The sequence below is a fragment of the Ammospiza nelsoni genome, chromosome 2 (genome assembly GCF_027579445.1).
Source record: "Ammospiza nelsoni isolate bAmmNel1 chromosome 2, bAmmNel1.pri, whole genome shotgun sequence".
Classification (NCBI taxonomy): Eukaryota; Metazoa; Chordata; class Aves; order Passeriformes; family Passerellidae; genus Ammospiza; species Ammospiza nelsoni.
In genome coordinates, this window is record NC_080634.1 from 95,871,314 (window position 1) to 95,897,308 (window position 25,995).

Genomic DNA, 25,995 nt, shown 5'->3' on the forward strand with positions numbered 1-25,995 from the left:
GCTCCTCACTGGCAAAGATAATATCTCCACAGACACTGCTGGCTCCTGAAACAGCTTCAGCAACATTTGTAGTTGTGAAAGTGTGAACTGGCACCACCGCAGCATCTATCTCAAGCAGTTACCTCATTTGGAGCTTCATTAAAACCTTCCAACCAACTCTCCTGTACTGCTTATTTCATACCTGGGGAGTCTTTGGATCATCCCATTTGAAACTTAAGACTCAGTCTTTGACAAATTTGTGATCTCAAAGCTCCTGATAAGAAGGAATCATTGTGGATTAGAGGAAGCAGGCTAAATATTGGAAAGATAAAGACAAAGCTTTTATTAGAAGTTTTTAAGGATTGCCATCTTTTAACCAGATAAGCATTTCTAGCAGTCAATGGCTAAAATATTCAATTTCAGTGAAGTCTGACCTTTGCAGTGCTTGTATTTAGCAGATGCACTTTATAGTAAAAGCAAATTAAATGGATGTTTTCTTTTTCTTCTGGTATGGCACTAGTTTGCATTTCAGCAAGCTCCATCTGAAGTAACTCAGAAGGGTTAATTGCAGACTACTGATCTTAGATAAACAAAATGTAGAGCTACACGTTTTGATGAGAAAGCTCAGTAAGCTATGAGCTAACAGCTAACTCTTTTTTATTGAATTTATATTTGCAGCTTTACAGTGTGAGGAATGATAATCCAAACAAATGAAAGTTTCCTTATGTCAGTTAAAAGAGCCAAGGACTGTTTGTGCCCATACTTTTCCAAAAGCATGATAATGTTTGCAAATTAAGTCATGCCATTGGGATGGTAGGTTTTGCTCAGCTAATGCATCACTGTATTACAATAAATGAGCACAGCACTGAAAATGGGGACTTCCTAGTATAAAGACCTTAACATATTCTGGAGGACAGGAGATTCTTCTGCTTTACATGGACCAGCCAGTACTTCTGCTCAATTTAACTCTAAAGTTACTAAATATCACCTCACTGACTTCTCCAGGGGCTAAACAAGTCTATTACTTTCTCTTTGCCTGGAGTAGAAATGGTTTGTTTTGATTTAGCAATCTAATTTTCTCTTACATCAGATGTGCTTAAAAGTCACAGCAAGTAGCTAAGCTTGTAGTGATCAAGTATATATTGAAGCTGAAAGAATACCTTATCAAGACTGCACACAGAGTCAGGATGCAAAAATTGCCTTTCATTAGTAGCTCTGCACTTTCATAATTCCAGTGCTTAGGTGCATGACTGAAACTGCATGGTATGTCAGCTTCAATGAAACCACTATTTTATTGTCCTAGTTTAGTTATCTCCAGCTCAGTTTACTCAAGGAACAGCAACATTTCATAAAGCTATCAACACTTCCGTCCCTATGTGACAAAAGACAAGTCAGCAGGGAAGACCAGCCTGGCTGAATAGGGAGCTTTCACTGGAACTCAGGGAAAAAAAGAGAGTTTACAACCTTTGGAAGAAGGGCCAGGTAACTTAGGAAGAGTACAAGGACGTCAGTGGGTCATGTAGAAAGCAAAAACTCAGCTTGAACTCAATCTGGCCACACTGGGAATGATAATAAAAATCATTTCTATAAATACATTAGCAAGGAAAACAGGCCCAAGGAAAATCTCCATCCTTTTTTGGATGCAAAGAGGAAAAGGTATTTAATGCCTTCCTTGCCTCAGTCTTCAGCAGAAAAACTAGGTGTTTTCAAAGCAACCAGACTCCTGAGCTGGAAGACAGAGCCAGGGAACAGAACAGACTCCCTGTAACCCAAGAAAAAATAGTGATCTGTTGTCCCACTCAGATTCTCAGAGGGCACTGGATGAGGTCCATATGGGGGTACTGAAGAAGCTGGTGGAAATGTTTGCTAAGGTGTTCTCCATGATCTATCATCAGTACTGGCTAAACAGAGAGGTCCAGACAATGGGAGCTTGGCCAATGTGATGCCCATCTGCAAGAAGGGCCTGAAGGATGATTTGGGAAACTACAGGCCTGTCAGCCTGATCTCAGTGCCAGGGAAGATTATGGAACTGATCATCTTGAGTGCCACCAAGTGCAGCACTTACAGGACAATCAGTGGATCAGCAGCCAGCAGGGATTTAGAAAAGGCAGGTCCTGCCTGACCAACTTGGCCTCCTTTCATGACCAGGTGACCTGTCTAGTGGACGAGGGAAATGCTGTTAGTCTACCTGGACTTCAATAAAACCTTTGATACTGTCTCCTACAACATTCTCCTGGAAAAGCTGTCAGGTCATGGCTTGGACAGGTGCACTTTTTGTTAGGTTAAGAACTGGCTGGATGGCTGGGTCCAAAGTGTGGTGGTGAATGTGGCTGGTCCCATATCCAGTTGTTGGCCAGTCACTAGTGAGGTTCCCCAAGGCACAGTATTGAGACCAGTCCTGTTTAACATCTTTATCAATGGTTTGGATTGAGTTACCCCCAGAAAGTTTGCAGACAACATCAAGGTGGGTTGGAGTGTTGATCTACTAGGAGGCTGGATCGCTCTGCAGAGCCTTCTACAGGCTGGATCAACAGACCAAGACCAATGATATAACATTCAATAAAGCCAATTGTCAGGCACACTTTGCCCACCACAACCCCAGACAGCCTTTCAGGCTTGGGTCAGAATGGCTGGAAAGCAGCCCAGCAGAAAAGAGTCTGGGGATGCTGGTTGACAGCTGGTTGAACATGGGCCAGCAGTGCCCAGATGGCCAGGAAGGCCAATAGCAGCCTGGCCTGTATGAGCAATAGTGTGGCCAGCAAGGCCAGGGAAGTGATCATCCCCCTTACTCAGCACTGGTGAAGCCACACCTCGAATTCTGTGTCCAGTTCTGGGACCATGACTCCAACAGAGAAACTGATGTTCTGGAGCATGCCCATCCCAGAGAGGGGCAGTGGAGCTGGTGAAGGATCTGAATGAGCAGCTGAGAGAGTTTCCATTGTTTAGCCTGGAAAAAAGGAGGCTCAGGGAGGACCTTCTCACTCTACAGCTATAATGAAAGGAGGTTGTATCAAGGTGAGGGTCTGCCTCTCCCCCAGACAACTGGTGACAGGACAAGAGGAAATGGCCTCAAGCTGTGCTAGAGGAGATTACATATTAGGAAGAATTTTTCCACTGTAGGCGTGATGAAGTATTGGAGCAGGTTGCTTAGGGAGATGTTGAGGTCACCATCCCTGGCAGTGTTCAAGGAACAATTTCACATGCCACTTAGTGCTATGGTGGTGGTGTTCAAAGGTTGAATTCAGTGATCCTGGAGATCCTTTCCAGCCCTAATTATTCTATGATAATAAATACTTGCTTCTAACACATAAGCTGGTGAAGCAAGCATAAGACATTGGCCAACTAATAGTGTTTGCTCTTATGCTCTGCTAAACAGTAGAAAATAAACCAAAATTGGACCCTAGTATTGGATCTTCTGCACTTTTTGTCTACTTGAAAACAGACTGCAGTATTTATAAGAGAATAAAGAACATGTTCTGTGAGTAAGGTCTGAGCTTTGTTGCTTTGTGTGTTAATAAAACGCTCTTCAAACACAGCTTGTGTAAGAAGGAACAGAGAAATTGTGAGGCAGGAAATAAATACAAAGATACCATGTTCTTTACTCATTTTCAGGGATTTTAATTTAGAACACTTTTCCATCCCCAAGGTTAATATCACCTTTCTCAAAATGGGATGGTGAGGTACATTATCAGAAGAAAGCTTAAAGCATCATCCAGGTTCACTCAGATAAAAAGTCCAGATCTTTATTTTTCCCCCTCTGCTTTTGAGCCTATTGGAAACTTCATCTACTGATGATGACATATGAGGTGGAGTTTGATTTCTGATCTGTGTTGCTTTCTCCTAAATATTGTCATCCTTGATGAGGGTATTTTAGTTATCTTTTTTGTTCATTTTTCTACCTGAACTTGCAACAGCTCTTCAGGGAAGTGCATGTAACATTTTGGGGAAGACAATTTTTGATATATTCATGAACTCCTGCAACAAATAGATTTTCAGTTCCAGCAGTGACTCATTTGAAGTAGTTACTGCTGGCAACAGTGGCTGAATAAATATATATGTGTAACCCCCTGCTTTTTTGGATGATTTTTAGTAATGCACTACAGATGACTCCTTTCTTCTGACTTTGCTGCCTGACATCATCCTTGCTTCCTAATTCCTTTTTTCCTTTCCTTTCCTCCTCCCTCTTTCTACCTTTTAAATATTTTCCTTTTTCAGAGTCCTCTACTGTAAAAGCATAGAGGAGAGTATCCATGACAAATGCAGATTGTGTAAGCTTCTTCATTTAGATTGTTATTTAAAGTTCAACTTTCATGATTAGTCAAATGAATCAAAAAGATAATTGAGAGAGAGATTATGTGACACAGACATTAGTCATTACTGCTGATAGTTGGGTATGTGATTTTGTATCACCTATACAAAATAAGTTGGTACCAAGCTGTTATTCACTGGACATTTAAAACATTTGACTTGGAGTGAATTTTCTTTTTAAACTTTCTTCTACACTTTTCACCTTTCCATTTGTTTTTGTACCTCTCTGTGCCTTGAAAAAGGTGTATGGAGAAGGTCACCCATTTTTTCAAACCTTGTTCCTTGCAGCTTAGTCTGTTGCCATGTGCTTCTTAGTCACTGAGTGACAATGGTATCGCTCTCACCCCCAAACTCTCCTATTGCATTTAACTTATCAGTGTCTCTGAAGAGTTTGTGCCTTTCTGGTCTGAGGGATAATGGATTATGCACTGCTGTAGTTTTGCACACCTGACTTCTCCTGGAGTTAATGAGATTCTGAAATTCTGGATTCAGAACTTCTAAAATCTGTTTGAGATCACAAGCTTCAGTCCTCTGCATGATGGAAAGTTTCTGTTTTGCGATTTCCTTTTAAAATTTTTGTCCTCCTAGGTTTCAGTCCTGTTAACAAATGTCTATCACTACAGAATCACTAATCTTGAGCTCTAGGCTTTCACTGATGACCAGCTGCTTTTTTCCTGTGCTGTAACAACGGTTCTTCTCCAGGGAAATAAATTTGATAGGCATCCTGCTCTGTGTTTCTTGACTGGAGCACACGGTGCAATTACTGTTGCACAGCTTTTGTCAAATGTTAAGCTTGTAACCCCACATAAGTTCTAAAAATGAGCGATTCTCTCATTTCCAGGTACTTGTAAGTGAAGGTACAGTTTCTTGTTATTAATGATTGGGATTTTTTTAATAGGGAACCTTGTGGCAATGATGCAGAACATACATCAGAACAAACTTACAAAACCTGGGTAGGAAAAGCAAGTCCAGTTTAATATTGTTATCTTTTCCAGTCTTTTGGTCTTTTCTATTGGGGGAGAGGGGAGCTATATGGGCCTTCTACTTTGCTTGGTGACTAAGCTGAGGCTTTAAACAGTATTTTGATTAAAGAAAAATTTTCTTATATGTCTGAGTGCAGGTGATCATGCATGTATGCTTCCAGCCTAGTGGGGGCCTATTTTTGTTCCTGTTGATACTAAGGAATCTGGGCCACTGAGAAATATCTATAGCACACATTCTGACTTAGTCCTTGGCCTTTATAAACAGCTTGCAGAAACTTTTCTGGGCATCTTAATATTCAGAGGTCATACATTAATTAGAAAACCTCATCCTTTAAACAGAAGAGGCCTATAGGAGTGCCCTAACCACTGTCCAGTCCCTTAACTTCACAGCTGTCTGTGAAACTGGTCTGGATGCTCTCTTGTGTAACATATTTCAGTCCTGCTAGGCTGGAAAAAGGCCTGAATCTGCAGCTCACACTGCCTGCAGGAATGCTCTGTATGTGAAGCCTCCGAAAGCTTCATTTCTATTCAATAGATTCTATACTATGCAAAGAAAAACATTTTTCTTTTTAAAATGCACATATTAAAGAAATCAGTCCTACTCAATTACAAAGCTATCCAAAGCAGATAACTGAATACTCTGGACAAATGCAGACATCCACCTTGCAGTCTTCATACTGTTGAGACTTATACAATATAAGTAGAATAGGGAGAAAGGATAGGGAGTTGACAGTTTCCTGTTTAGTGCTTGGTACTTTTTTTTAATTTACTTGATGTATGGCAGCCTCAGGTTCTCTGGTGGATCTGTGGATCAGCATGCTGGCACCTACAAATGCACTGACTACCTGGGAAATCCTAATTAGCTGTTTTCAGTCTGCCCTCTTATGATAGTAGATAGAGCATTTAGCATAGGATTTTAAAGAAATAAAATAGGTTATTCAGGAACCATTCAACCACTAAAATATACATATCAAATACCTTCAAAAATCTTGAAAAAAATTACATAGTGTGCATGGTTAATTGAATCTTTTTCTTCCCACAAGTATACAATGATTTTTTTGACACAATGATCACAGCTACTCATAGAACTCTGAAAATCAGTTTGATAATTTACCAAAGCATATATTAAATGGCAAAAAATACACCACTGCAAAGTATGTGGTGGCTTGTCACCAATGGAAATGACTCAGCTAGCTTGTTTAAAGAATGATATTTTAATTGCTTTGTAGATCACAAACCTGCCAGCCTTGTAATTTACACTGCTGAAGAACAAGACGACATCTCTCCTTGGCACTCAACTTCTTCTTGTCTCCTGCTGCTGTATCAGCCAAATCTTTATACCTAGAAAAATCAGCAGAAGTAGAGTTACTCTAATGTTGGCCTGGTTGATGACTTTGTAGAAATTGTCAGTTTTCCTTTGACTCTCAAATCTTTGATATCCAAACTGGAAGCTTGGGATTCTGATCAGGTTGAAGAAAACAAGAAGGCAAATCACTCAAAATCTTGTATATTGTTAGACATGACCTTGGTTAATAACAAGTGATGCCTAAAACCCGAATTTGCTTCTTGTCTGTTCTTTGGATGCCTCACTGAAAATCAATGCCAAAGGAATGAAAAGCTTCCCCTGCAACTGAACTGGGTCATTGAAAGGAGGAAAATATGTTTTCAGTATGTGTCATACAACTTATGCTTCTTAAGGCATAATTCACAGAAAGAGACATTGACAGAAATTATTTTCATCAATCTGAGATAAATTCTCATTTTGAACAGAAAGTCCTGTAGCAAAGAGACTTCCAAAAACTGGATCAGTTTTCACTACTGGAAAGAAGTTCAAGAGGAGACTTGATTGAAGCACTGAGTACCTTCAAAGACAGAAAATGCTGAATATTAAAGGGTTCTTTGATGTACCAGATAAAAATATCTAGGGAGGAAACTTAAGTAATACAAAGTCCAATAAAGTATAAAATTCAAAGTTTATTATGGACTTATTAAATTTATTGTAACTTATTGCTAAAGAAATGGAATTTTATACATCTTAATGCTACATAATATTACTATACTTTCCTGGAGGTATTCCTTTGTCTAGATTTGACTGCATGTAATGAGTCAGAATGCTTTTTCATTACAGAAAGCCAGGCTTTGGAAAGGATATACACTTTGTAGACATGTCACTTTTGATTAAACTCCCAGTGAAATTGATAAGTTTTGAAGTTTGCAAGCTAATTACATTTCCTGACATTTTATTTATTTATTTATTTATTTAACAGCTGAATTCACCCAAATCTCTCCTTCAAGCCAAAACTATGCTGATTTGTTGTCTTTCACACAACATGGTAGCCAAGGCTGCGGTGCTGGAATGAGTCCAGGGCCCTCAATTGTATCCAAAGCTGCGGCAAGTCTGGAGCAACATCTGCAGGTAAACTGCTATAGGACCAAATTTCATCTAGACTTCTTGTTTCCTGTAGCTGCACAGACCCTTGGGTTCCTCAGCTCCTGCAGTCTGGAAATATTCCCTTGTCTGGGAGCAGTCCTGCTGAGGACCCCATGGCTAAGTCTACGTTAGTAAATGCAAAGTGAGAGGGACTGTTTCCCTGGCATAGAAACCATCTGGCAAAACCCTAGTCTGATGATTTATTTATGCATTTAATATTATGCAATCTGTTCTGTTCTATTAAGCTCTGTCCCCTTCCAACAGAGAGTAACCATGTCTAAGCTGCCTTGTTTGACAGGTCACCAGCCTGTCCTAGTTCCCAAGTTGTGCCCAGGAACCGTTTGGAGGAATGATGGTAAGAAGGGCCCAAACCTTCACCACAGCTCCTTCTATTTAGTCTCACACTCCAGATTAGCATTAGAAAACTGGGGATAGCACTTTCCCAGTATTCCACTAGCTGCATGGTCACAAGGACATTTATTTTACAGGTTTCTATTAAGGCCGGGGTCACCTTGTTTCCCTACTTGTATCAACAGTTTTTTCTTAGAAGTCATGGGAAATCAGAGGTGTTAGAGAAACAGCTGCTGGAAAGCTTAGCAACTGCTGACTGGAGCGAAGATTCATGACTAAGCATTGACTCACAATGCATGAAGAAGTATCTGCAAAAGTGGTCAGCCTGAAACTCCCTTACAGCAGAAACCCAAAGAAACATATTTCTCTCTTGAAAAAAAGACAAACTAAAATTGAAAAGGTTGAAGTTCTATATTTGGCTCAAGTTTTATTTAAAGACATGCAAATGAAAGAATTCAAGGATAGCCAAATGTTCCTTACAATCTATTTTATACAGAATGCCAGACAAAAATGATCCACCATTTTCATCCAGCTTTTAAAGTCTCTGAAATTCCATCACATTATCCTGGAAGTCTAATCACAGTTCACAGTCCTCTTCTATCTGTCAAAGCAAGCGCTAACTTAGAAAAGGAGGATGGCTTATGGTAATAGAGAAAGAGGAAGCTATGGAAATTTAAGTCTGCCATAAACTTCCTCTGTGAACACAGCAGGACATTTGGAAGATGATCTACTTTCCCTATGTTAGACACTGAAAAGCTGTGCTCCTAGCCTGAGTTAGTCACCTTGTTCTCAAAACAGTCTGGGAAGGGAGGTATTTTCCACAGGGTGACATGTTCTATGCATTCTAGATGCTTTTGAAAAAATGAGAAGATATTGCCCTCTGGAGGTGCCTTTCTCCACTGGCCACAGATGGACTCTGAGGAGAAGTCCAGACTGTATGCTTTCATTTGGGTGCCTGAGAGAAAGCTCACCTTTATGCCTACTTGTCTGACTGAGCTACTCATCCTGCAGAGTAACTAACAGAGGGTCTGAGAGACCTTCCTTATTTGACCTGTCACTGGTCCAAATCTACTGGTTAAGCACCCAAAATGAGAAAGTACCTTTATGTCCTGTGTAATCATCGGTTACTAACCATTTTAATCTTGTATAAAGATAAAAAGAACAAAACAACAAAGTCTGCAGCTATTTTTCAGCCACAATGGTGCCCCAATTTGGTTCTCAGTCCAGTTGTGCATATACAAATTTCAATGCCAGGGAATTAATGGAAGTTCCTGAATGCATGGAACAAGAGGACTACACCTGTTGGTGGGAGCCAAGATTTCTTCTGAACAGAAGGGATGGTTTAACCATAAACTTACATAATTTCTTCTGTACTTAGTTTTAAATGAGTGAAAAAACTAAAACCTTTTTCTTTAAACTGACAATGAGCTAAAATATAAAGAAAGAAATAAAAACTTACAAGTGTGACATTATTATCAAAATGCCAAATATTTTTTGGGTATCAGATACTTTTTACTGTGGATTGACCTTATGTTTCCATGCAGACACAACAATTTAATATCATCTTAAATTTAATCATGCTCAGGATGAACAAAATAACTTTTTTTTTTTTCAGAATTTATTCTATCACAGAAATTAGTAATAAGAATACTGAAATTATGGTGCAGGTTTTTATAAATAAACTTGAATTAGTTGCGACAATGGGGCTTGCTTCTGGGGAAATGCAAACTGGGGAGTCTTTGAAACTTTCCCTTACAGAGAAATTTCCCCCTAGCACTCCAGCCTTGGTTTACTCTGAAGTGAATGAACACACCCAATTAAGTACCAGGCTTCTCCCCACCTGACAGGTCACACATTTTGCCCCCAGTAGATAATGCAGAATGTTTGGAGACGATCCTAAGGAATTCAGAAAGCATACTCAGTGCTTCCTTGCTAAAAAAGTGAAATACATTTCAGCTAAACTTGGATTGACAAGTCACTTGGCTAGACTTTCTTAAGATTCAGTAGAATAGAGTATTCTGGTGTCATATTCCTAACTGTAATATTGGTGTTTGCAATAGCTCATATGAACTGTGCACCGTCATGTCTTTCCACTGAGTGTAAGCATGCTCTTGCCTCCAGCCTGGACATCTAATATCAGACAAAGTGAATCTCCTTCATAGCCAGGAAGCAAAGAAAACCCCATTATTTTATGGCTAGCCAGAGCAACTCATTCACTAAGGGATCCAAAATAAAATACAAAACAGGGAGGTCTAAAGGGCTAATTTGAATCAACACCACTCCACTGCTATGCCAAGACTAATGTACTGTTGATTAGGAAGGAAATTCAAAACGTCTTCTAGTTACAAGTTGAGACAGTGAACACCACTATCAGGGTGAAGGAGAGTCTCCCCAGCACCATCCACATGACATCAGTGTGAGAGAAGATCCATTTTCCCCAGCTTTTTCCTTTAGCACCCTCCTTGTCCTAACTTGTCATTTTCAGAAGCATAAACAGAAGAAAGACATTCTGGCTAGACAGGCTCACACTGTGAGCATGTACAGACTGGCCAGGATTCTCTGGTGTTGCAGAAATGTGCTCTGACCTCTCTTCCTTTGCTTCTGAAAGATGTGCTCTATCAGGGAAATTTTTTGTTTGTTTGGAGTAGAAACTGCTGCCAATAGCTTGTGAATAGGGAAAACTCGATTCTTGTGGGTCTTCACAGATAAGGATGTTATCTAATCATTTTCTCCCTCACCTCCCTAAGTGCACAGCTGACAAGATCCAGCAGGCTGTTTTTCCGCAAGACAGAATATTCTGCAGCTCAGGTTGTGGCACAGTAACCCACAGCAATATTCTAAGGCTCAGCACGCTCTTTGATTTACACAGAGTGTGCACAAACGGGCTGCAGGGCTGTACTCCCAGTTCTGTGTGCACAGCAAATCTTTAAGCATTGGAATAAACATGACTCAATTTCAATAGCACAACGTGACAGAAGACACTAAAGCAAAAACACACGGCGAGTACAAAGGGCAGAAAAACAAGCAGCTCCAAATCAATAGCTTGAAAAAAGATGTCTTTGAACTGGAGCCACAGAACCACTTTTGTTGGTAGGTGGTTTGGCTGCTCTTATTCTCAGGTCTCTCTCTTGCCTAATTAAGAAAGAAACACCAAAAAAAAATAAAGTTAGAGGTAGCTACTGACTGCAATCCAGTGTTCTCCCTAAGAGGATAGTTTGTAATTCCACAAGTCCTATCTTTTCTGAAGGAAGATCCTTCTTTCCATATCTTTGTCTTGCTGCTTAAAAAATAAAAATCACATATGGCTGGCATGTAACTGCTTTAAAAGAGTGATAAGTTATGCACTTTTAAGTTCTAAATATCCAAACACAACTTATGTAAGGAAAAATGAGTGACACACTTGTCAGTATAATTCATTATGTTGTAGCCTAATTTTCTCTTTTTTTTGCTTACTACAATGTACTCTGTTTGCCAAGGTAAACTGGTATGACCTAAAAAGATCTATTCAAAAGATAGTGAATAAAAGGCAGCAATCAAAATTAAATTACGTCCTATATTTCTACAAGAAGTGAAAAAAATGCCATCATAATGGTTCAGGTTTTGCTGTCTCAGGAAATTGTCTCTTTTCCCCTTTCTATATTCATTTTCTCTTTGACAATCATTAATTATTGACATCTGAAATATGTGAAAGAAATGGACTTTGTTTGCCAAACTTGTCACTGTGTGCTTATAAGTCAGGATTTTTAGTTTTCTTTGTTTGGATTTGGGGAGGATGGGAAGAGTGGGTTAGGTAAGGTTTTATTTGAAAAGTCCATCAAGTGAAAGCTGACACATCCAGAGAGCCTATCTACTGAAGAGGGATTGCCTGAAAAATTTTCAGTAGAAAACTTATAAAATCAGTGAGTAGCAAAGAATAGGATGGATTTTTTATTAATGTTACCTTTATGTAAAGAATAAATATTAATTCATTCATGCATTCCTTTTCCCTCTGTTATATTCTTTTTGTCTTGAAGGAATAACCTAATTATTTTTGAAATATGAGGAACATGGGAAATTCCAGATAATTAGAAAAGAGGAAATAGATTATTGTAATTTCCAAGGAAAAAAAAGGCAATTCTGTCAATCTGTGTACAATATATATGATATAAATATCTTATTATAGAGCATAAATATTAAGAACCAAGGCACATATACAAATTTTTTTGGAGAATAAATCTTTGGATGTGAAGAAGAAAATAATGCTTGTAGAAATAACAGATTACATCAGACAAACTGCATTTGGGACTTCTTTTGTAGAACTTCAAAAATTCAGTATAAGATTATAAGGTTCACATTAAATGAAAAATTTTGCACCAAGGCTGCTTCACAGAGACTTACAGAAATAATTCAGAATATTATAAATGTGAGCATGAAGTGCAAAGTACCTGAAACAATTAGTAATATATATGGCAATGAACCAAAACTTCAAAGCACCTGCCTGCAATAGTTTTTTTAATATCTTAATTGATATCAAGAAACAGTCTTAAATGACTATATATGCAGACCAATAAGAATAAGGTGAAAAAAATAAAAGTACAGCGATTTTGGAAAATAACTAATGCTAAAAGTGATCTTACAACAAACCGACCAGTTACCATACATTTATCTGGTTTCTATATATGCCTCTAGATTTTTTTCTGGTAAAATATACTGATTTTTTTACTTCAACAATTAAAAATTCACTTCCTATACAAGGAGTAATAGGGAAATATGCAGCATGCTTCAATGTGTCTGTGGAAAAAGGAAAATATACTCAAGAGTGACAATAAATGACACGTAACTGAGATAAAAGAGCAAAATTTAGGACTAAGAAATAAAACTGGAAGAATACTCAGAAAATCCTCAAAACAAAATTTTAGAGTGGCTTAAATGTGAGTCAGCCACTGGGCCAGTGTAGAGCTCAGTACAGACTTTTGAGGAGGGTCATGGCTATGAAATCCACTGAATCAAAACACCTTTGCAGAAGTGACCATTTGGGATGTTTTAATTTAAACTGAATAAAAATTAAGACAAATTTCTCAGATAAATATACTACCTTATGACAGATGATAAAGAAATTAATTGGAAGAATTAATTTTTCCTGAGTTTTATGGGGTTTTCTGCATTAGGCTTTGAAACCCTTAATCTTTTCTAGACATCTGGATTTCAGTTTCTGAAGAAAAGAAGTAATGAAGATATGTGTGTCTTAGTCCTGGATTATTTATTCATATACTTCCTGTAATTAAGCAGAGCTTCCTCATCTCAGACAATGTGGCAGCAGAATAGTGAGTAGAATATAAATTATAGTTCAGCTCTTGGGATTAGTGGATTCAACTATGCAAATACAACATATGAATTCGCAACATCTACTAAAGATTTGCTAAAGATTTACAATACTTTTGCACCATCTTACTTAAAGCTGACATTCCCATTTCATCTTGACAAAGCAATGTAAAACATATTTACTTTAAAAATTGTCAAAAATCACACATTGTCTCAGAAACATGCTAGCACTGAGCAAACAAACAGCTCTATTATATCTACAAACATATTCATCTGACTCTACTTCAGCAAATGTTTACCTTTAGCTCTTGCTAGGTAGGTCTTTCCCACAGCTAACCACCTCTCCATGCTTGGGCATCCCACCAACATGCACAGGGGCCACAAAATGCTTCACTGTACACAGAATATATGGGCTATGTAATACATTTAAATGTCTTTGTTAACCTGCTAATTTGATTCTGTTGAACACAAAGATGTGTGACTGGCATCCACTGAAGCTCCTCTTCTTTCTCTGCAGACACAGCCATATGATAATAGGGCATCAAAATCAAAATTTCAATTGAAACACTGAAGTGGGCTTGTACAACTTTCCTGCTTGGTTTCCTGGTGACATTGCCACTTCACTGTTTGCCAAGAAGGCACTGCCCAGCTCATTGGGAAATATACTGAGAAATATTTATGTTGCAGAAGCAGAAAGTAAAACCAGACTCAAACATAAATTGTGATATTAAAGAGAAATAGGATTAGATTTGCTGTTCCACCTAGATAATGCTTTATTTCTTCATTTCTTTTGGTGTTTTTTTTTTCTCCTGTGTAACCAGTACTCAGCCAAAGAGGAATAGGAACATATAAAACCCTTCCCACAACACTCACTAGTAGCTTAGACAATGTTTATTGGGATTATGGGGAAGGATTTTTGGACCTTTTTAAATCATACAGGAAAATAGCTTCTCTGTGAGATCATTTCTGCTTCTGCTCTCTTCTGTGGGAGCTTCCCTTGTGCCTCTGAACCCTGTGAGTACTATCAGTCTGGGTAACAGGGATTCTCCTGGCTCTGGATTGCATAATAGTTAGACAAACCACACAAAAGCATCATTTTTCAAGATATACTAAGGTCATGTGCCAAGAGTGGACCAGATTCTCCTCTCATTAAGAGTGCAATACAGCTGGAGCAACTCTGCTGAAACAGATGATGGGAAATTAACACCACATTGGTCTAAACAAGAAAGCAAAGTAAGAGCCAGTGATTGAGATGCATGAAAGGATTTTATGTGCATGCTTGCATAGGATTTTGTGTTTGCTCTCAGATATCACCAGGATAAATTGCCTATTACTATTCAGCCTGACTAGGAAATCTAGCTTTAGGAAGTGTCATTCCAGGTTCTGCTCCTGAAGATTAAATGGTTGTAAAGAATATAAAGACACAGATCAGGAGAAAAAGGGTGCCCTGAATATCTGAGTTGAGTGGAAAGAATTTAACAGCTGCATAGTCATGGAAAGAAGAAAAAGCAGGAGGGTCACAGTTGTTTTTGAGTGTGAGGCAGCTGGACTGCATCTATACGAGTCCTATGACCTATACAAGTCCTACGACCATAAAGAAGCAGCGCTTAAGATCAACTAATATTTTTCTAAACAGTGAAACCACACAGACATATTTAATTAAGCAATAAATAACACAGAATTATTTAAAACTGTACTGTAAAATTTATCTATGTGACAATTTGCACCTTAATCTGATAATTCAAAGTTCCTGCATAAAAACTAATGTGTTACACACTTACTTCTTTAAAATATTTACTTTAAATATATGCTGTATTAATTTAAGAGGTCAGTAATTCTAATAAGCATTTCTTTAGAAGAGTTGCAATGTATAAAGATTAGTGAGAATATTAGTGGTTGATAATATTTTAAAAGGTTTATTTCTATGGCAGACATTTAACTGAATTTCTTACTACCACACATAAATCTATGTCCATTATCTTTGTCATTATGTGATGTCAGAAAATTATGAAGCACTCAATAAAGATTTTTGTTGGAACCTTAAGGTTCTGAAATAAAGTTATTAGCTGCCTGTTATATGCCTGTTATACACTATCACATTGAACTCAGTTTGTGAGATATGGGTTAAGAACTTTCATTACACTTATTTGTGTAAAAATATAATTCTATTTATTTTTATAATCTATGCTTTTAGAGAAAATCTAGTGATGTGGTAGGTATTTCAGCACCTTGTGACAGCATTTCTCCATGTTTAGAAATAGCACAAGCTTTAAAATTCACAGATGTAAAACAGGCATAGCTTTTTATAAGGATTGTAAGGGTTATTTAGTGATCTAATAAACATTTTGTTAAATCTGATGGATTAGAAATGTCAAGAGCTAGTGGAAAGCAGAGGTACCAAGGGTGGCACTTTAATCTAGAAATTAAATAAACATTTTAAAACTTCACAGATATTGAAGTTAAAATAAAAAAACCCCACAAGAACTGCTGAAACAGTTCAGTCAAAATTATACTTGTGTGTGCCCAACAGATCTATGATTGCCTAAAGAAATTAATGTAGTTGTATGCACCTAATAGTGGAGGGAGAACAATACAATGACATTCTCACTGAAACAGCCCAAAAACTGGGATATTCTCTATTGCACAAAACAACAGACTCTGCAAAAACTTCATTCAATTTTATGCATTCTATACTAAATGTAATATACATAATGCTGAAGGTTATTCAGATTGCACATCAAACATTTGAAAGTTAGGAGCCATCAGACTTAACTGGCCATGTCATCTGTATTTCCCCGTATCTGGCTATTTAATGACCTAATTACATCCTCCTGCTCAAGGGACCTCTTTTCTTGTCAATCTTGTAGAAACGTTAAGTGTATGACAGATATGAATAATTCAACTGACTTCAATTGTTTACACACATTTACACATTTGTAATTGCTTTAGCAAATGAGGGTTGCATTGTAAGCTTCTGAAGATGCCTGAGCAAACAATGCTGATATTTATTTTTGCCTTCAAAATATAGCTAGATGTCTTCTAAATAAAGTCAGGTGTCTAGCCTTCCACTGAAAACTCCAGTCAAAAAAGAAATTCTATTCTCTTATAGTCAGTCATTTGTGCACTCTCACTAAGCCCGAGAAACACCAGCAGCTTTACCATCCTCACAGTCCAAACTCTGTGACATGTAATGTAAGCACTGATACTTTGTATTTACAAGATGAATTCTGTGGGCAAGAGAACTGATGATGCCACGGTATAGCTTCAAAAACTGCATCTGTCTTGTCTCCAAAATGTTGTTCTCTGATTTTTTTAGAGCCTGTTACAAAGCATTAATTCATTCCCTTGCCATAGAATGGAGTTACACTGATTCTGGAAAATAGCTGCAAAAATGGATAAGCCTAAGAGTAATCAGTTGAATCCCATCCCAAAAGTGATCACTTTTCTTTACACCCTACAAATTAAGTCGTAGTTAATTAGGCAAGTCACCACGGGCATATGAAGTTACCTTGTGCATTTCTTGTTTTTAAAATATCAAAAAGGATCTAATGGGCATAATGGGGCAAACAAGCTAAATGGACACAAAGAAACAACTCCAAAGGGGTAAAACAGAAGATTCCATCAACAGTCAGACTGTGTGGAAAGAGCTATTTTGTTTTTCCATAATATGAGTAGCTTGTAACTCTCACTACACTATCACATTGTACAAGTAGATTTGAAACGGTCTGCAGCCCTTAAGACAGTCTCAAATATCTAGTTACACCTCAGAAATTCCCCAGGGTGATTTACTCCAATTCTAGGCTTGTCAGGGAGACTGCCAGAGCATTCTGGGTTCTGGTCATCTACAGTATAATCAATCCCTACCAGTAAGGTTTAATGAGGAATTAGTAATTTATAGTAACTCTGCATGCTGTAAATTATCCTAAACTGGGTTTCCCTATCCAAAGGGTTGGTGAAAGGAAAAGAACAAATAAAAGCTGAGGGTAGAAAAAGGTAGAAGGGACTTTCAGAGTGATGGTGTTTGTCTTCCCAAGTCACCAGTATTAATGATTAAATACTTTCCTGTCTGCCAATGGGAAGTAGAAAATGAGTTCCTTATTTTTAATTTGTTAGTTTCTCTATTCAATTATATTTATTTCAACAAAGGAGTTTTCTGACTTGTCTCCTAATTGTCTCCCCCACCCTACTGAGGAAGGAATGAGCTAGTAGCCACGAGGGGTTGAGCTGCCAGCTGGGGTTAACCAATGACACTTCTTTATCCAAGTGCTTTATTTGGGTGATGGTGGATGAGAGGCTGGCAATGTGCATTTGTAGTCCAGAAAGCCAACAGTATCCTGGGTTGCATCAAAAAAACTCTGACCAGCAGGTCAAGGGAAGTGATCCTGCCCCTCTACTCTGCCCTTGTGATTCCCCTTCTGGGGTGCTGTGTCCAGCTCTGGGGTCCTCAGAACAAGCCAGACGTTGACCTATTGGAACAAGTCCTGAGGAGAGCCAGGAAGATATTCAGAGAGCTGGAGCACCTCTTCTGTGGAAACAGGCTGAGGGAGTTGGGTTTGCTCACCCTGGAGAGGAAAAGGCTCTGGAGTGATCTTACTGTGGCCTCCCAGTACCTAAAGGTGGCCTACAGGAAATCCAGAGGGGGACTTTTGAAAAGGCCAGGAGATTAAAGCACAAGGGTGAATTGCTTTAAACTGAAATAAGACAGGTTTAAATTAGATATTAGGATGAAATTCTTTGCTGTGGCATTGGAAAGGCACCGGAACAGGTTGCTCAGAGAAGCTGTGGATGCCTTATGCCTGGAAGTGTCCAAGGCCAGGTTAGATGTGGCTCTGAGCAACCTTGCATCGTGGAAGGTGTCCATGACAGGTCATTTGGAGCAACACGATCTTTAAGATCCCTTCCAATCCAAACCATTCTATGATTCTATAGTAATTACCAAAATTGCCAAGGACACAGACACTTAATCACAGATACATAAATCACAGTTTTAAATTTCAAGGATGACCTTCACTCCTCATGAGAAGCTGTTCATTATCAGGTTTATGAATTTGTTTAAAGTGCCCTCAAAACTGATGACTTTAAGATACTTCATTTACTCACCTTTGCTTGCATTCTGAAAGACAGACAAATAAAAATGATTACCCTCAATCAGAAATATCACTTCCAGATCTAGGTCTGAAGGAACAAACTCCACAGTGGCAAGACTGCCATTTGATATAAATTGACATCATTACATCTACTTTAATGAAATACTGCTTTTGTAGCAGCAGCCAGATTGCCTCTTGCTCTCCTTGCAAAGATTTAAGGTATCATGGCACATATCAATGTAGTGCTCTATGAGATTACTGATGCTGCACAGCAGACAATAAAGCTGAAAGGGCCAGTGTGATGATGGCCCATCACTTTGCAATCTGCTTTGTACATCATTCTCACTAATGCCCTAACTTACTCATGGGACTCGGAAATATTCTGCTGACTTTTTAAATTCAAAAGTTATATATTATAAAATATTATAGCTTCCCTGCTTTCAAGAGGAAGAAAAAGGGAGAGGGGGAAAGAAAGAGAAAAAAAGTCAACAAAATGCTTCTGGACGAAGGGAGTATAGATATACAATGATGACTCATGCATAGGATTTTACAAACATAAACAACACATCTGTGCAACATGTCATCAGTTAATAGCATAAATTTGGTGAAAATATTACAACAGCTATTAAAAAGGGCTTCATAGGAAAAAGACAGACAGTACTTGACAAAGCAATGATATCAGCATTAACATAAACTTTCCTGAGAAAACAAGATACCTCTTCAGAATGATCTCTTAGCAAAGTCAGTTATTTGAAAGAGTTAATAATAATTTAGTACTCTGAAGCACTAAAGTTTTGATGTAAAGACCAATATTGGAGCATTTAATTATCAATGAATGCTGCCCTGACTAGAAGAACAGAATTCAGGATCTGCAGTTTAGTGCAGCTTGAAGAAAAAATTAAGAACTTCATACCAAAATCAGAGGAAAACCTGTAATTAGAACAATCTTTGAACATACTTGTTTCACCCTTGTTTCATTTGCTATGATTACCATAAGAATCCACTATCATTGTGTTTCATATTTTTCCTTCCTAATATCGCCTATTAAAATGGATGTTTTGCCATCTTTTGAAGTTACTTTAAAACAAAAAAATCATCAGAATGTTAACTCTTTATTTCCTTTTTATTATAAACTTACAGATTTTGATATTTTTACCTTACTCATATAGGAGAGCGAGGTTAGATTACAAAAAGAGGAAGAAGAAGGAGAAAAAGAGAAGACGGGAAAGAAGGGGGAAGGGAAAAGAGGACAAGGAGGAGGAGGACGAGAGAGAAGGAGCCATGATATTGTACCTCCAATACAGCATCTGGCACTGTTTAACAGGATAAATAACTACTTATAAAGCTTCATAGCTGCATTAGCCTATGTAAAACTAAAGATTAGATTGGTGTAATTTAAGAAATTTTAAAAGATTATTAGAAATAGTAAATCATAATATCTAGTGACTTATCTCTTCTTGCCACCATACTGCAAGGAATGTCTCTACATACAGCCTTCATGTTCTCTTTCAGACTATGAAATTTTCTCTGCTCTTTCTTGAGCAGCAACAGAAGGCAGGATGGGACCTCCATGATGGAAAACACAAGGATAAATTGATAGAATTAAACCCAGGAAAGACCCTCTAGAAACCTGAGAGACAGTAATGAAATTCCAAGAAACACCCCAAAAGTGCAGAAATGAATGCAAGGAACAGGACACTAGAATTTGGGCTTTCTGAACAACAGGATTTTTGCCAAAGAAATCCTGCTGTTCTTATTTGTTAAGTGAAAAGCTCAAATTTCTTATCAGTTCCAATAATCCACAGAGGTTATCCTGAGCTTCAACAGCTCTGAGTGTTTCCTGTAAACTGGCAGGGAAGGCTCATTTGAGGACCTGTATAATAACACAGATGCCTCATTTAAGGACCTGAGAAACTGGACCTTGCAGTCTCCACATGTCCCAGACACAAGAAACCAGGGCCATGTGAACCTCAGTTTCTGAGTTACTAGTGCATAAATTCTTCCTTGGGCAAGGAAACTGAAATACAGACAGAGAAAAAAATTTTGTATAGTTTAGAAACTCAGTGAGCAACATTAAAGTAGGAAGGAATTATTTTAATTTCTATTTCAATTTAGAGAACATGGAGTATTTGCAGAGGAGGATGCTGCCAAAATAATATTTTTCAGAGAGAGTGAAATAAAGCCTCTTAGTACCTCATTTTTACCTGAACATCCCTGAACAGCTGTATTCTTGTATTTTGCTGAGGTCACCTCATGGGTCTTTGATCCCTATAGTTACTTTAAAAATTTATATTCTAAATGGCTTTTGCATGTCCTCCTTGAGCACCACGTGTGGTGAATGACACAAAAGTCAGCCAGGATCTATTTTATTAATTGATGCAAAGAGATTAGATTCTAGATATTAACCTTGTATAACGAGGCTCTGTCTGTGCCCCAGAGTTTCTGAGCCCTATTGTTCGGCACTGGAAACAGTGCAGACACTTGATACTTTTTCTGTTCCATGGCACCAACTACAAAAACCAAAATAAATTACTGTTTCTACTAACAGGCTTTTTGTATATCTTATTCTAAATTAGATATATTTTAAATGAGAATTATTTTAAATCAGAAATAATTTTAAATAAGATATCAAAACACTGGAAAGAAACAGCAATGTTGCTAATTCCATGGCTATTTTACTATTTTCTTTCTTTCAAGAAAAAATATATTTGAGGATACTTTACCTATGTGTACAATCTATACTGCAAATTGGAAACATTCAACCCTTTAATATTTTGTTTGTGCCACTGCCTTGACTTAAAAAGCAATGCTAGAATTTAGAACAATAGTCCACTGAGAACCATTCTGAAGATAATAAGCAAAATATATGTATGGGCAAACTTTTCCAGAAGTGTAAAATGTGTGTTACTCAAGGCTTTTTGTTTTTAAGTTGAAGTAAAAACTGATCCCTGTCTCTCTGCTCACAGAGCTTTAGAAATTGAGCCAACGCTGCAGGTAAATTCAGCAGAAACACTGCATCTGAAGTTGATAAATCTGCTGAAATCACGTATATGATTTCTTCATTATCCTACTTTAACAGGATTTAATAGCATCTGATGTTATGAATTCTCATTTTATTATATATTCATTGAGAAGAAGTGTCACAGCTTCCATTTAAAAATGAGAAATTCCACTTATTAAATGAGAATATTCTCCACTTAAATGAGAAGATTTCTCTTCTGATCAGCAAACTTTGATGATTGAGGGGCTCACCTCACAGCTGGCAACTTTTACTTTGATAAGACAGAAGCAGAACCAGTAAATCCAAAAAGACAGCAACAGAAAAAATGATTAAGCTTGGTAGCCCAGGAAGATATAGTCTTGCAAAATATGACACTTCTTTATCTACCTCTCTCTTAAGCCATTGTAGGAGTTCAAATGGAACTCATAAATAGGTTAAATACAAGTCTATTAATCCCTAATTAGATAGCAGTAGAAATTTATTCAAATTCATCCAATTAAGAAGGAACTGCTACTGCCTGATTGGTGATAGAAAATAGGTTTTCCAACATTCCATTCCTTTGCCACAAAGTCTCCTACTTCAAACATACTTTCTTCTTGTAAGAATGGAGAAAAAAAAGTGTTTTAATTTTTAAATAACAGCTATTTTGAATTCTGACCCCATTACCTATATGATAAGGAAGATCCAAAAAGTAAATGCAGGGATGGTGAGGGAGGATAGAATTTCCTATCTTTTGGGAATTCAGGTTGGGATTAGGGCCACAAATTCTCTTTAGAATACTAGAAATACCAGTTTGACAGCGAAGGAAATAAGAATTTGAAAGGTGAAAAACTCCATCAGGTTCAGGTGTACAAGCCTATATGGAAGTATGACAAAATCATTTCTCATTCCAGTCAATGAATAGTACGACAAGACCAGAGTATGGCTGAACAGCCAACAAAACCAATACAGTTAACAAAAAAATCACCAAAACTAATTATCTGGTTTCTAAAAACATCCTGTTCAGTTACCAAGGCAATATAGAGATGTAGCACAAATGAAGATTTTTAGGAAACATTTTGAAAAGGTAACTCATAAACTCTGAAAGCATAATTTCTTTCTTACCTGCAGTCTATTGGCTGAAAAAAAACATACAGCAGAGATTGCCCATACAAACTCAGAACATGAAAGCTTTCCCAAATCTCCCATTATGTACATCTTCTCCTCAACCAGCCTGCCCAGCTTGATTCACATTTGAGGATTGTAGTAGGGCACAGATGGTTTATTTGTGAAAGAGATAGAATTATAAACTCCTATATTCCTCACTGTTTGAGTATTATCAGAGAAAAAACTTGCTGCCCAAGCAGTAATTTAATATCCACAACTTTTTCCAAGACAACTCAAACTTATGCGTAAGCAGCTAATGCTGTTTTTCAGAAGTAAAATAATAAAGGGCAGATCATGACTGGTTGATATACATCAATCAAGGGGATTGGAACTTGTCTTGAGTGCATGAGGCTGCCAAACAAACAGTTCTTGGGCAAGACAATCCTCTTTCTTTCCTGAATCTTTTAAGAATTAAGTGACCCAAAACCCCAATACTGAACTGGGAATGGGGAACAAAAGTTTGCCTTCTAACAGAAGCAGACCTTTTTGTCTTTTCACATTAATTCTATATGTCACTGATTTCTAACTATAACAAAAATGGAGTTGTGTTTATGAGCATTAGTACCTCATGACCAGGCGTAAACAAATCATAGCCTATGAAATACAAAAATTGAACCCATGACATCGACACCTAGAAAGCTGAAAAATTAGACTATTCTCCTTCTCCTTTTTAATTATCTGCACACAATATACAATATTTCATATATCTTAAATCATACTAATAGAATAAATTGTAAAAAAAGGCCTCCTTTCTGAGGTCATACTTTTAAGACTTAACTTTTTCGATGATATTTATAAATATATTTCTACATATCAATATAAATTTTATAAATTTATCAATTTATAAATATATTTCCAAATTTCATTATTTGTTCAATTAAAAAGTAACAGGCCTATACCCCTTGCAGTCAGGCAAGATTTTCTCTGAAAAAAGTCTGAAAGACACATAAGCAAAACAACATGGCAAGCCCTACCAGAACATGACAGAAGGCTTTGTAGTGTAGGTAAGAAAGGTTTTATGAAACTTGAAAGAATTTACCTTGACAAGAAGTCTGCGAAAGAGAGACGTACTGGATACCCATGTCGGATAATTTTGATCATGTCTAGGACACCAATATACTGCAGCTGAGCAGACACATAAAAATGATCAAAAGTATCTGGCAACTTGGAGTTATTAGGCTTTATACAATGAACACAATGTGGTGTGCAATTCTGCAGCTTCCCAATAATATCTGCAAGTGATTTCTGGAGAAAAAAACAAACCAACAAAACAGCAATTATCAATCCTTCTTATGAAGCTAAGACAATTGTTCAATACATATGCTCTTCCTAACTTTTTAACATTATTTTCTCAAAAGGGTTGACCAGGTCATGCAAGTTGCTCCTTCAAACATAAGATTTTTCTTTCTTCTGTTGCAATCTGCAGAGGGTGATCCTGCTTTTAAAACACCTGGAGATTCTTTTGCAAATTCTGCCCATAAGACGTTCACTGACCCTGAGCTGTACTGCCACAGTGGTTGGGCCCCCTCGTTCCAGTCTCTGGAGAAATGAGGATGTTCCTTTCTTTTTCAACAGCTGTGGAAGAGAAAAGCACACACTCAACAGTTTTATCTCAAGATGGGCAGTAGACCTTTATTGTCATTGTTGCAGTTGACTAATGAAGGCAAAAATTTGTACAAACGCTGTGTCATAGACAAGGACTGAGTTTCAGAAAGAAATGGGAAGTGGATAAATATCCTCAGGTATTTGCTGAGCCGTGATTGGTAAGTTTTGATTTCAAAAGCAACTACATACATTATAATGATAATACACCTTTTACAAATAACTGGGCAAATCAATATGTTTCAGAAGTCTGTGGCAGAAGTAGGACTTGTGCACTTAGTATCCCATAGAGTCTAGAAGCAGCCTAATTCTGTAAATCTGTAAGAAGGTGTCTTATGCCTTTGGCAGGTGTTTAAGTCAGTAAATCTAAGAGTACAGATCATTTAAAACAATCTCAACAGCAAAATAATAATACTAGTATTTAAAAAAAATCTTCTAATTTCTTCTTGCACATGTAAACACAGTTAAACTTCTCTTTGCTAACACATTTTCACCAATTTGAGACATAAATTATTAACAACTTCCTATCTCATTAGAACCAATGTTGCCCCATACACCAGAATTGGGAGGGGAAAATTAATTAATTTTTCGCTGCTCTACTTCCTATCTTTGAGACTGAAATGGAAATAATCATACCAAAAGTGATCCCAGAACTTAGGGTCTTTTGTTAAACTTTCTACAGAAAGGCTGGAAAAATTATTGCATTCCAGGGTTTGGCAAAGCTGTGAGATTTAAACCCCCTTATCAATGACAACCTTTTCACCTCTGAGTCTCCATTGCCTTTCTTCAGTCCACTTACCCCATAAAAATCCCTTTCTATTGAGTCAGCATATTCTGGCCTACTGCTTTTTCCAGTTTTATCAAAAAAGCTTACATCTTCTAAGCTTGGCCCACTCAAGCCAAATGCCATTAAAAATATTGTATTGCAAGCAATTTTCTACTCACCATGCTAAACTTTGGAGCTCTTTTTTATTTCACTTACTAGGATGCAATAAGATTTTAAAGGCAAATTCCCCCTCAACTTCAAAACTAAAAAGTAAAAAAGATCTGCTTGTTCCAGTTTCTCTCATAAAAAGGACCACTAGCATGCCAATGACACTTTTCAGTAAAGTTTAAAAATAATTGTGGAATATAACCAAAATAGAATTTTCTCCACCTTATGGATAATGCTGTCACCCCTTCCTCCCAATATTTAAATCAATAGTTCAAGATTGTTTCTTGACTTAGTGGGAGATCTAAGAACAACACTTCCTACTTGCTCTCCCATGTTACATATGAGTTTCCATGGGAAAGAAAAATTTGTTTCAGAATGAGAAAGAGAAAACAAATGAAAAATGAAAAAAAAGACGAAAGAAAAAAATAAATTTAATTCAAACTGTCAAAACTTGGACATCTTTAATCTTCAGCTATGGGCTAAGGAAAAAGGCTATATCACACAAGCTGTACCTCTCTATTGCCCTGTAATATACAGCTTTACATTGGAATATCTTGTACCTCTAATCTATAGAAAAAACCTCCACATACATATATATTTGAAATCTCTCTTAAGAAGCTAAAAATCTCCTCCTAAAAATATCTAAAGACTTTTGCTGTATAAACTGTGAAACATACCAATTCTTCCAAAGTAAGTCAGGAGAAGACAACAGAGCCAAAATATGCACCAGGAAAAAAGATTAGAGAAAACAAGGGAGCAAGAGTTGATGTGAGCAAGAGTCATGAGAGTGTCAATGAAGGTATCTTTTATTTGAAAAGGCCACATGATCTTCATAAGTCACAGAGGCTTGAGCTGGCATCCCCAGATTCCTA

General features: G+C 37.4%; 1 protein-coding gene across 1 annotated transcript in view; it reads right to left on the reverse strand.

Moving 5' to 3' along the window:
* The window catches only part of MYO16 (myosin XVI), a 278,025-nt gene that overhangs the window by 53,521 nt on the left and 198,509 nt on the right, over positions 1–25,995 (reverse strand). Inside the window, exons 26-28 of the mRNA XM_059465978.1 lie at positions 24,082–24,162; positions 23,627–23,832; positions 6,509–6,611 (exon numbers count right to left, since the gene is read on the reverse strand). Coding sequence (XP_059321961.1) covers positions 6,509–6,611; positions 23,627–23,832; positions 24,082–24,162 — 390 coding nt within the window. The remainder of the gene's footprint in view (positions 1–6,508; positions 6,612–23,626; positions 23,833–24,081; positions 24,163–25,995) is intronic.